This window comes from Oncorhynchus gorbuscha, linkage group LG09, assembly GCF_021184085.1.
Source record: "Oncorhynchus gorbuscha isolate QuinsamMale2020 ecotype Even-year linkage group LG09, OgorEven_v1.0, whole genome shotgun sequence".
NCBI lineage: Eukaryota > Metazoa > Chordata > Actinopteri > Salmoniformes > Salmonidae > Oncorhynchus > Oncorhynchus gorbuscha.
In genome coordinates, this window is record NC_060181.1 from 62,213,839 (window position 1) to 62,226,675 (window position 12,837).

Below are 12,837 nucleotides of genomic sequence, written 5' to 3' on the forward strand. Positions count from 1 at the left end.
AAAGCTATAGCTGTGGTGGGCTTGTGTAGGCTTTAGCTAGGTTCTTATAGCAAGCAGTGCTTGTGCTACCGTATGTGCAGGTAGGGAAGTCGGTCTGAGCTAGAAAGCAATGCTTACGTGGATAGCTTGCTTTCCAACGAGCTAGCCATGTTAGCTTGCGCCTTGCAGCGTGGGCTTACCAAGTCTCTGTGTTTACCAAGTGGGCTAGCAGCCTAGTTAGTTAGCACAATGTTAGCGAAAGGAAGATAGTCTTTGTTATTCTTGCGACAAACAAAAGCGTGGCTCTCGATCGATAAGCAGTGACTCTAGGACGGTCGGTAGTGGGTTGAGCTAAACAAGAGAGCGAGGTAGAAATTCTACCCTTTCAAGTAGAAAAGTTAGCTGGTAGGATAGCTAGCATTGTGGCGAGCTAGCCAAGTCTCAGTAGCTAGCTGTGTGATGCCAGCTATGAAAGGAGACGAGGGAAGAAAAGCAGTGAAGATAATTCTTACCTGAAATGAAAACATTCCTTTCGGGTAAAGTCACCCAACACAAAAAATGAAAGCTGAAAAACCCAATAATGTGTGATTGTTCCTGCATGTGGGTATTCCTGCAAATACATGAACACCCTCCCTTAAGCATCCCATTGGTTCCTGCATGTACACCCCACTCCAAGCACACCATCTTCATACTTGTGTGACACTTTTGCTATTCTGAATTGTGGGCCACAATAGGCAGAGTGTAGTGGCGGCATAACCTTAACGGCACACCTGTGAACAGTTAAATAGGAAAACAGATCAAGTCATGCTAAGGAAAGCTAGGCAAAACTCTTCTGTGACTAAGAGAGGTGAGAATGATCAGAGGGTCGGCGAATGGCTCTTTAGAATGAGGGGAGGGACTCCCTCATTCGCCACTCAACCTGTCTGTCTCCGACAAACGTCGTCTATGATTGGTTCTTCAAGCTACTTAGAGATTCTGTTGAATCCCACTTGTGAGATATCAAAAAAATAATTGAAAGAGAGCGTCTCTTACCATCAAACTTTTTATGCCTGGAGACGAAGGTGCTTCGCAATTCTTTACTAGTTTCATCAACCAGGTTCTCTAACTCCAGCTTGCTTTGTTGACCAAACTTGTCCTCCATTTCTGAACTGCAACAGGTATTGCCCTGGGGACATACCCGGAGATGGTCACCTGCAAACAACAGAGATGGTATTCAGTCACACAGATTCCTGATGACCCCCATGCAATGTTCTCTATAATATCTTTGGGCACTGAGCAAATTTCAGGTCTGCTGTGTGCAAACTCGAATGTTGTGAAAATTCTGTGCAGCTTCCGGCCGGCATTTACTGTGAACAGTGAGGCTGTACCCACTTTTTGGTTACAGTTTTAACAGTGGTGAAGTGGGCTACTGTGGCAATTTCATCATAATGTAGACCTACCAGAGTGGCCTACCATCAAAAACATTGGAGAAAAACTTATCATAACATTTTAACATGGAAATTGCTGTTTTGTCATTCAGCCTACAGTAGCAGCCAATGTGTGGTGTTCAATGCCTACATTCCATGAGACAAACATGCAGGGCTTGACATTAACCTGTTTATCCACCTTCAGATAAGGAGGTGACTGAAAATGTTGTGTTTGATGCAAAATAAAATGCTTTATTAATACCATACCATTATTACAGAGAATCAGACAAATTATGTTCCACTCTGCCTATTGGCAATTTAGCTTATTCAAAACCGTCTGAAAGTACAACACTTTCCCTTTAAGACATAAAATTGCTCTTTATTATACCCTGATGAAGACAGCTTGTCTGTCGAAACGTTGGACATAAATATTTTTGCATCTGAGCCCCTAGTGTGCGGCTATAACTGGGATTATAACTCAGTAACTATGAGCGAATATGAACAAATGCACGTGGCTAAATGCAGCTCTCACTTTGATCTCAAAAGAAGCGCGTCTACTCATGACCGCTGTAGCCTAAACACAGTCCAGTTCAAAGTGAATGGCACAGATCCATATATGGCAATGGCCATATGCATATAGGCCTGAGTTATGCATGTTAATGCAATAGAATCCTAATCCAATGCGCTCATCCTACAAAACAATCTCCAGCACAGCTAGATTTGCATACAAAATCTTAAATAGTTACGTTTTGTTTGGGTATATTATATTACATTGAAAGTGGCTAATATTGCTTTGATTCGATCACAATTCCTTCAGTAGAGTGAAACGTCGATAGTGATAACTAAAGGGGAAACCTGTAGAAAGTTGAGTGAAGTCCAATCTTGTGCTCTTCTGTGGCAGTCAGAGGGGAGCTGCACGCCCTGCATGTATGCAGCTTAGAGGAAACATTGCCCCCATGTAATAAACAGCAGACCCAAAACTAGAACACATTTCTATTCATATTCTGATTCAACTCACACAAGGATGGTTGATAAACCTACGGTTTTGCTGTGACAGAAGGGTTGCTGATGTGAATATTTTTAGAGTAATATTAGTAACGTCAGACTAAAAATAGAAACCCAAATCATTATCTTCAGGACATTTACAGTATTGATGCTGGTCAAACAATGCCTCGCACTTCTCGCTCACTGTCAATATGCAGTCGCCTTTCCCTATTTAATTATTAAAGTCATATTTGTCAAGCTGTGCTGCTCACAACATGATAACATAGTGCTGTTTATGCCTTTAACACAAATGGGGGCCAAAATCAACATTTCTCACATAAGCTAGGGGTTAGCTGCTGAAACTGATTGGATCAATTCTAGTAACAGCTTTTTAATAGTTGTCTCACTTTGAACCTGTCACGCCCTGGTCGAAGTATTTTGTGTTTATCTTTATTTATTTGGTCAGGCCAGGGTGTGGCATGGGTTTGTGTATGTGGTGTGCATGTATTGGGATTGTAGCTAGTGAGGTGTTCTGGTTAAGTCTATGGCTGTCTGAAGTGGTTCTCAATCAGAGGCAGGTGTTTCGTTGTCTCTGATTGGGAACCATATTTAGGCAGCCATATTCTTTGAGTTTGTCGTGGGTGATTGTCCTTAGTGTCTTTGTTCCTTGTTCTGTGTGTATGTGCACCAGTATTAGGCTGTTTCGGTTTTCATTACGTTTATTGTTTTGTAGGTTTTGTATTTAGATTCGTGTTACGTTTGTTCATTAAACATGGATCGCAATCTACACGCTGCATTTTGGTCCGACTCTCCTTCACCACAAGAGAACCGTTACAGAATCAACCAACACAAACGGACCAAGCAGCGTGTCAACAGGCAGGAGCAGCCCAAAGAGGAGATGCGTAAGAAGGATTTCTGGACATGGGAGGAAATCCTCGACGGGAGAGGACCCTGGGCTAAACCAGGGGAGTGTAGCCGCCCAAAGGTGCAGCAGGAGAAGAGGCAACAGGAGCAGCCCAAAGAGGAGTACGGTTTGGACTACAAGAGTATGGACTATACTTCTTGGGAGGAGATAGACAGGTGGGCGGTCGACCCAGGGAGAGTGCCGGAGCCCGCCTGGGATTCGATGGAGCAATGCGCGGAAGGTTACAGGAGAATGAGGTTGGCGAAGCAAGCACGGCGGCGCGGACGGAAGCCCGAGAGTCAGCCCCAAAAATGTATTGGGGGGCGGCTCACAGGGAGTAGGGCTACGCCAGGTAGGAGACCTGCGCAAACTCCCTGTGCTTACCGGGGGGCGAGAGAGACCGGGCAGGCACCGTGTTATGCAGTGGTGCGCACGGTGTCCCCAGTGCGGGTGCATAGCCCAGTGCAGTATATTCCAGCTCCTCGTATCGGCCGGGCATCAAGCCAGGTAAGGTTGGGCAGGCTCGGTGCTCAAGAGCTCCAGTGCGCCTGCACGGTCCGGTCTATTCAGTTCCACCTCCAAACCCCAGCACTCCGGTGGCAGCTCCCCGCACCAGGCTTCCTGTGCGTGTCCTCGGTCCAGTACCACCAGTACCAGCACCACGCATCAGGCCTACAGTGCGCCTCGCCTCTCCAGCACTGTCGGAGCCATCCTCCTCTACAGCGCTGCCGGAGTCTCCCGCCTGTCCAGCGCAGCCAGAGCCTTTCTCCTCTCCTGCGCTGCCGGAGTCTCCTGCCTGTTCAGCGCAGCCAGAGCTGCCAGCCTGCATGGAGCAGCCAGAGCTGCCAGCCTGCATGGAGCAGCCAGAGCTGCCAGCCTGCATGGAGCAGCCAGAGCTGTCAGTCTGCATGGAGCAGCCAGAGCTGTCAGTCTGCATGGAGCAGCCAGAGCTGTCAGTCTGCATGAAGCAGCCAGAGCTGTCAGTCTGCATGAAGCAGCCAGAGCTGTCAGTATGCATGGAGCAGCCAGAGCTGTCAGTCTGCATGAAGCAGCCAGAGCTGTCAGTCTGCAAGGAGCTGTCAGTCTGCAAGGAGTTGTCAGTCTGCAAGGAGTTGTCAGTCTGCAAGGAGCTGCCAGTCTGCAAGGAGCTGCCAGTGTGCAAGGAGCTGTCAGTCTGCACGGAGCTGTCAGTCTGCACGGAGCTGTCAGTCTGCACGGAGCTGTCAGTCTGCAAGGAGCTGCCAGTCTGCAAGGAGCTGTCAGTCTGCAAGGAGCTGTCAGTCTGTAAGAAGCCGCCAGAGCTGTCAGCCTACATGGAGCAGCCAGAGCCGCCAGTCAGCCAGACTCTTCCAGATCCGCCAGTCAACCAGACTCTTCCAGATCCACCAGTCAACCAGAGTCTTCCGGATCCGCCAGTCAACCAGACTCTTCCAGATCCGCCAGTCAACCAGACTCTTCCAGATCCGCCAGTCAGCCAGACTCTTCCAGATCCGCCAGTCAGCCAGACTCTTCCAGATCTGCCAGTCAGCCAGACTCTTCCAGATCTGCCAGTCAGCCAGACTCTTCTAGATCTGCCAGTCAGCCAGACTCTTCCATATCTGCCAGTCAACCAGACTCTTCCAGATCCGCCAGTCAGCCGGGATCTGCCAGAACTGCCAGTCGGCCAGGATCTGCCAGTAGGTCAGGATCCGCCAGTCGGTCAGGATCCGCCAGTCGGTCAGGATCCGCCAGTCGGTCAGGATCCCCCAGTCAGCCAGGATCCGCCAGTCAGCCAGGATCTGCCAGATCCGCCAGTCAGCCAGGATCTGCCAGTCAGCCAGGATCTGCCAGTCAGCCAGGATCTGCCGAAACCACCAGCCAGCCAGGATCTGGTAGATCCATCAACCTGCCTCAGCTTCCTCTCACTCCCGAGCTTCCTCTCACTCCCGAGCTTCCCCTCACTCCCGAGCTGCCCCTCAGTCCCGATCTGCTCCTCAGTCCAGTGGGGTTCTGGGTGAGGACTACTAGGCCATGGTCGGCGGCGAGGGTGGACTATCCAAGGACACGAGGAGAGGGGACTAAGACATTGATTGAGTGAGGTCCACGTCCCGCGCCGGAGCCGCCACCATGGACAGACGCCCACCCGGACCCTCCCTATTGTTTTGAGGTGCATTCGGGAGTCCGCACCTTAGGGGGGGGGGGGTTCTGTCACGCCCTGCTCGAAGTATTTTGTGTTTATCTTTATTTATTTGGTCCGGCCAGGGTGTGTCATGTTTTGTCATTTATTATCATGTCTTGTCCCTGTGCTTCCCATTCTATTCGTTTCCCTCTGCTGGTCTTATTAGGTTCTTTCCCTCTTTCTATCCCTCTCTCTCCCCCTCCCTCTCTCACTCTCTCGCTCTCTCTTCTCTCTATCGTTCCGTTCCTGCTCCCAGCTGTTCCTATTCCCCTAATCATCATTTAGTCTTCCCACACCTGTTCCCGATCCTTTTCCCTGATTAGAGTCCCTATTTCTCTCCTTGTTTCCCGTACCTGCCCTGTCGGATCCTCATCTATAATTCACCGTGCTGTGTCTATGTTTTGCCCTGTCGTGTCGTGTTTCCCTCAGATGCTGCGTGGTGAGCAGGTGTCTGAGTCTGCTAGGTTCAAGTGCCTTCCCGAGGCAACCTGCAGTTCTCGATCAAGTCTCCAGTCTGTTCTCGTCTTTACGTGTAGTATTATGCTTTTTGTTTTGTAAAGTTTATTCTGGATTAAATACTCTGTTTTCGCCAAGTCGCTTTTGGGTCCTCATTCACCTGCATGACAGAAGGATCCGACCGAGGAATGGACCCAGCGACTACAGACGCTCGTAACACTGCCGTCGAGATCCAAGGAGCCATGCTCGGCAGACACGAGCAGGAATTGTCTGCTGCTCGCCATGCCGTGGAGAGCCTGGCCGCTCAGGTTTCCGACCTCTCTGGACAGTTCCAGAGTCTTCGTCTCGTGCCACCTGTTACTTCCTGGCCTGCCGAGCCTCCAGAACCTAGGGTTAATAACCCACCTTGCTACTCCGGGCAGCCCACTGAGTGCCGCTCCTTTCTCACCCAGTGTGAGATTGTGTTCTCTCTCCAACCCAACACATACTCTAGAGAGAGAGCTCGGGTTGCTTACGTCATTTCACTCCTTACTGGCCGGGCCCGAGAGTGGGGCACAGCTATCTGGGAGGCAAGGGCTGATTGTTCTAACAATTACCAGAACTTTAAAGAGGAGATGATTCGGGTTTTTGAACGTTCAGTTTTTGGTGGGGAGGCTTCTAGGGTCCTGGCTTCCCTATGCCAAGGTGATCGATCCATAACGGATTACTCTATAGAGTTTCGTACTCTTGCTGCCTCTAGTGACTGGAACGAGCCGGCGCTGCTCGCTCGTTTTCTGGAGGGACTCCACACAGTGGTCAAAGATGAGATTCTCTCTCGGGAGGTTCCTTCCAGTGTGGACTCTTTGATTGCTCTCGCCATCCGCATAGAACGACGGGTAGATCTTCGTCACCAGGCTCGTGGAAGAGAGCTCGCATCAACGGTGTTTCCCTGCTCCGCATCGCAACCATCTCCCTCCTCTGGCTCTGAGACTGAGCCCATGCAGCTGGGAGGGATTCGCATCTCGACTAAGGAGAGGGAACGGAGGATCACCAACCGCCTGTGCCTCTATTGCGGATTTGATGGACATTTTGTTAATTCATGTCCAGTAAGAGGCCAGAGCCCATCAGTAAGCGGAGGGCTACTGGTGAGCGCTACTACTCAGGTCTCTTCATCTAGATCTTGTACTACTATGTCGGTCCATCTACGCTGGACCGGTTCGGGTGCTACATGCAGTGCCTTGATTGACTCTGGGGCTGAGGGTTGTTTCATGGACGAAGCATGGGTTCGGAAACATAACATTCCTTTCAGACAGTTAGACAAGCCTACGCCCATGTTTGCCTTAGATGGTAGTCATCTTCCCAGTATCAGATTTGAGACACTACCTTTAACTCTCACAGTATCTGGTAACCACAGTGAGACTATTTCTTTTTGATTTTTCGTTCACCTTTCACACCTGTTGTTTTGGGTCATCCCTGGCTAGTATGTCATAATCCTTCTATTAATTGGTCTTGTAATTCTATCCTATCCTGGAACGTATCTTGTCATGTGAAGTGCTTAATGTCTGCCATCCCTCCCATTTCTTCTGTCCCCACTTCTCAGGAGGAACCTGGCGATTTGACAGGAGTGCCGGAGGAATATCATGATCTGCGCACGGTCTTCAGTCGGTCCCGAGCCAACTCCCTTCCTCCTCACCGGTCGTATGATTGTAGTATTGATCTCCTTCCGGGGACCACTCCTCCTCGGGGTAGACTATACTCTCTGTCGGCTCCCGAACGTAAGGCTCTCGAGGATTATTTATCTGTGTCTCTTGACGCCGGTACCATAGTGCCTTCTTCCTCTCCGGCCGGGGCGGGGTTCTTTTTGTTAAGAAGAAGGACGGTACTCTGCGCCCCTGCGTGGATTATCGAGGGCTGAATGACATAACGGTTAAGAATCGTTATCCGCTTCCCCTTATGTCATCAGCCTTCGAGATTCTGCAGGGAGCCAGGTGCTTTACTAAGTTGGACCTTCGTAACGCTTACCATCTCGTGCGCATCAGAGAGGGGGACGAGTGGAAAACGGCGTTTAACACTCCGTTAGGGCATTTTGAGTACCGGGTTCTGCCGTTTGGTCTCGCCAATGCGCCAGCTGTTTTTCAGGCATTAGTTAATGATGTTCTGAGAGACATGCTGAACATCTTTGTTTTTGTCTATCTTGACGATATCCTGATTTTTTCACCGTCACTCGAGATTCATGTTCAGCACGTTCGACGTGTTCTACAGCGCCTTTTAGAGAATTGTCTCTACGTAAAGGCTGAGAAGTGCTCTTTTCATGTCTCCTCCGTTACTTTTCTCGGTTCCGTTATTTCCGCTGAAGGCATTCAGATGGATTCCGCTAAGGTCCAAGCTGTCAGTGATTGGCCCGTTCCAAGGTCACGTGTCGAGTTGCAGCGCTTTTTAGGTTTTGCTAATTTCTATCGGCGTTTCATTCGTAATTTCGGTCAAGTTGCTGCCCCTCTCACAGCTCTTACTTCTGTCAAGACGTGTTTTAAGTGGTCCGGTTCCGCCCAGGGAGCTTTTGATCTTCTAAAAGAACGTTTTACGTCCGCTCCTATCCTCGTTACTCCTGACGTCACTAGACAATTCATTGTCGAGGTTGACGCTTCAGAGGTAGGCGTGGGAGCCATTCTATCCCAGCGCTTCCAGTCTGACGATAAGGTTCATCCTTGCGCTTATTTTTCTCATCGCCTGTCGCCATCTGAGCGCAACTATGATGTGGGTAACCGTGAACTGCTCGCCATCCGCTTAGCCCTAGGCGAATGGCGACAGTGGTTGGAGGGGGCGACCGTTCCTTTTGTCGTTTGGACAGACCATAAGAACCTTGAGTACATCCGTTCTGCCAAACGACTTAATGCCCGTCAAGCTCGTTGGGCGTTGTTTTTCGCTCGTTTCGAGTTTGTGATTTCTTACCGTCCGGGTAGCAAGAACACCAAGCCTGATGCTTTATCCCGTCTGTTTAGTTCTTCTGTGGCTTCTACTGATCCCGAGGGGATTCTTCCTTATGGGCGTGTTGTCGGGTTGACAGTCTGGGGAATTGAAAGACAGGTTAAGCAAGCACTCACGCACACTGCGTCGCCGCGCGCTTGTCCTAGTAACCTCCTTTTCGTTCCTGTTTCCACTCGTCTGGCTGTTCTTCAGTGGGCTCACTCTGCCAAGTTAGCTGGTCATCCCGGTGTTCGAGGCACTCTTGCGTCTATTCGCCAGCGCTTTTGGTGGCCGACTCAGGAGCGTGACACGCGCCGTTTCGTGGCTGCTTGTTCGGACTGCGCGCAGACTAAGTCGGGTAACTCTCCTCCTGCCGGTCGTCTCAGACCGCTCCCCATTCCTTCTCGACCATGGTCTCACATCGCCCTAGACTTCATTACCGGTCTGCCTTTGTCTGCGGGGAAGACTGTGAGAGCCGCCAATAAACGCAGGATTAAGAGTCCAAGGTATTGTTGCGGCCAGAGAGTGTGGCTTTCCACTCGCAACCTTCCTCTTACGACAGCTTCTCGTAAGTTGACTCCGCGGTTCATTGGTCCGTTCCGTGTCTCCCAGGTCGTCAATCCTGTCGCTGTGCGACTGCTTCTTCCGCGACATCTTCGTCGCGTCCATCCTGTCTTCCATGTCTCCTGTGTTAAGCCCTTTCTTCGCACCCCCGTTCGTCTTCCCTCCCCCCCTCCCGTCCTTGTCGAGAGCGCACCTATTTACAAGGTACATAAGATCATGGACATGCGTTCTCGGGGACGGGGTCACCAATACTTAGTGGATTGGGAGGGTTACGGTCCTGAGGAGAGGAGTTGGGTTCCGTCTCGGGACGTGCTGGACCGTTCACTCATTGATGATTTCCTCCGTTGCCGCCAGGATTCCTCCTCGAGTGCGCCAGGAGGCGCTCGGTGAGTGGGGGGGTACTGTCATGTTTTGTCATTTATTATCATGTCTTGTCCCTGTGCTTCCCATTCTATTAGTTTCCCTCTGCTGGTCTTATTAGGTTCTTTCCCTCTTTCTATCCCTCTCTCTCCCCCTCCCTCTCTCACTCTCTCGCTCTCTCTTCTCTCTATCGTTCCGTTCCTGCTCCCAGCTGTTCCTATTCCCCTAATCATCATTTAGTCTTCCCACACCTGTTCCCGATCCTTTTCCCTGATTAGAGTCCCTATTTCTCTCCTTGTTTCCCGTACCTGCCCTGTCGGATCCTCATCTATAATTCACCGTGCTGTGTCTATGTTTTGCCCTGTCGTGTCGTGTTTCCCTCAGATGCTGCGTGGTGAGCAGGTGTCTGAGTCTGCTAGGTTCAAGTGCCTTCCCGAGGCAACCTGCAGTTCTCGATCAAGTCTCCAGTCTGTTCTCGTCTTTACGTGTAGTATTATGCTTTTTGTTTTGTAAAGTTTATTCTGGATTAAATACTCTGTTTTCGCCAAGTCGCTTTTGGGTCCTCATTCACCTGCATGACAGGGTGTGGCATGGGTTTGTGTATGTGGTGTGTATGTATTGGGATTGTAGCTAGTGGGGTGTTCTGGTTAAGTCTATGGCTGTCTGAAGTGGTTCTCAATCAGAGGCAGGTGTTTATCGTTGTCTCTGATTGGGAACCATATTTAGGCAGCCATATTCTTTGAGTTTGTCATGGGTGATTGTCCTTAGTGCCTTTGTTCCTTGTTCTGTGTGTATGTGCACCAGTATTAGGCTGTTTCGGATTTCATTACGTTTATTGTTTTGTAGGTTTTGTATTTAGATTCGTGTTACGTTTGTTCATTAAACATGGATCGCAATCTACACGCTGCATTTTGGTCCGACCCTCCTTCACCACAAGAGAACCGTTACAGAACCAGTCTCTGCATGCAGCCACTACTGAATTTAATTAAAGAGCCCATTGTTGTAAATCTGACAGATATTTTCAGGTCTACCGGTGAGAGAATGCCATTGGCTGCTGTTGTTTTTTTTTGTCTCTAACAGGTAGCTATGACAGTGAATAAGAATACAAGCATCCGCTAACTAGAGGTGTTGATTACTCTAGTGTGTGTTTTTGTTGACTCTACATGTTACTGTATTTTCAAAACCGACCATTAAAAGGGGGGTTGTATGCGGGTGTGCCTGTGCAATGTACTGTATGACATTCTGCTACATAACAAAGTCACTTGTGCCCGATGGGAGGAATCCCTACATAAGAATTACCCATGGTGTGTGACTGTGAAGTCAGGCATGAAAACATGAGGCAGCATCCATCAATCCAAAGCATTAATACATCCAGTATTTGGATCAGATATCAGCGCTAGCTAGTGTCACAAAGTAAAGGCATTGAAAACATCATAGCAATATGCCAGAAATAGCCTATAACAGTAATCCTAAATCTGGTTGGATGAGACAGTGGCAGACAGCATTTCCTCAAACACACACACACATACACACGCGCATACACACACAGACACACACATATAGAAATGTGTGTCAGAGTTGTTACCTCTCCCCATGCAATCATTCCATTCTCCCAACATTCAGCCAGCTCCCTACGAACAAAATGAAATTAAAATTGCCAGCAGCCCACAGATGAAATTCATGCTCAGCTCCACTTACCACTTAAGGACAAAGACATGTGTTTCTCTGCTGTTTATGATCCCTCTCTCCTACTGAGCGTTCAAAAACATTCATGGTGGTTTTTGCCAAACATTTACAGTAAATGAAGGAATCATGAGACACAACATGAGGAACTTTTTGATTTGACGATGGCTATAGGATTAACAGTTGTTTGGAACAATGAGTGATCAGTTCATAATATTTGGAAGTTGTCCACGGATCATAATGTATTCTCAAACACCTTCCATTTCTTTCTAGCTTCTGTGTCCTACCATTGTTATAATGGAAAGTGTAACGTTTCCGAAGGGTCGTCAGCGTAGCCAGTAGGGAGAACAGCGTGAAAAACGATTTATGATATAGCCTACCATTCAGAAGGAAATCACATTGCAATTGATGACATCCATGAAACACTGAACTGAATTAAAAGTTAATGATCGACATCATCATTCCATTTTCCCAAACAGCCATTTGTAGGGCCATGGATGCTGATTCAGCTCTCTATCCATTTAGTAGTCTCCACACACTATGCAATATCACTATGAAGACCAATGATGTGGCTAAATAATCTGATCACGTTATGACTAACCAATGATTCTTGACTTTAAAAAATTGCTATGTTAAGTGTGTTGATGATGCAGGCTTCATGTTTTGTTAAAACCTAAAAGCAACCAACCATGTCACCCAAACAGCCCTCTAAAAATGACCTAATTTCCGAAGTCTCCTCTCTCTCGCTCACTACCCAAATAGAATTGAGATGTAATTTACTCAGACACCTGCAGGCTAACCAAACTTTGAGAATCAGTTCAGCTTCATCTGGCAGAAGCTGAGCTGACCTCAGCCATTAAGTAGAGAATTAACAACCCACCAGTGAGGGCAGGAGGTGATGTGAGGGCAGGAGGTGATGTGAGGGCAGGAGGTGATGTGAGGGCAGGAGGTGATGTGAGGGCAGGAGGTGAGGTGAGGGCAGGAGGTGATGTGAGGGCAGGAGGTGATGTGAGGTCAGGAGGTGATGTGAGGGCAGGAGGTTGAAACCCACACACAGTTTGTTCACAGCTAACTCTCTTTTTTATCACAGCTTATGACTGTTGCCTGCACCTTAAACACAGGTTTGTTTAGTTTGCAGGTCAAAAGAAAACTCAAAAGCGTTAGGTAGGTCACTGCCTGTGTATAAAGGAAAAGTTTGAGAGACAGTTGTTTAGTGGACACTTTAATAGGCCAAAGGTTGGAAGGACTCAGGGAGGTCCCACTGGCCACAGGTCTGAGTGCAGCTCTCCATCAGACGTGTCACCCACAAAGAGCTCCTCCACACTGACACTTAGACCGTGCAGAGTGTTCCCGCAGTCTCAACAGAGCAAAACATCACTTAAAATGAGTCTCTCGTACAT

At 48.8% G+C, this 12,837-nt stretch overlaps 1 protein-coding gene across 2 annotated transcripts in view; it reads right to left on the minus strand.

Annotated features, from left to right (window-relative positions):
* The window catches only part of LOC124043914 (glypican-6-like), a 127,052-nt gene that overhangs the window by 99,337 nt on the left and 14,878 nt on the right, over positions 1-12,837 (minus strand). For both annotated transcript variants that reach the window (XM_046363064.1, XM_046363065.1), the window contains exon 2: positions 1,012-1,170. In XM_046363064.1, coding sequence (XP_046219020.1) covers positions 1,012-1,170 — 159 coding nt within the window. The remainder of the gene's footprint in view (positions 1-1,011; positions 1,171-12,837) is intronic.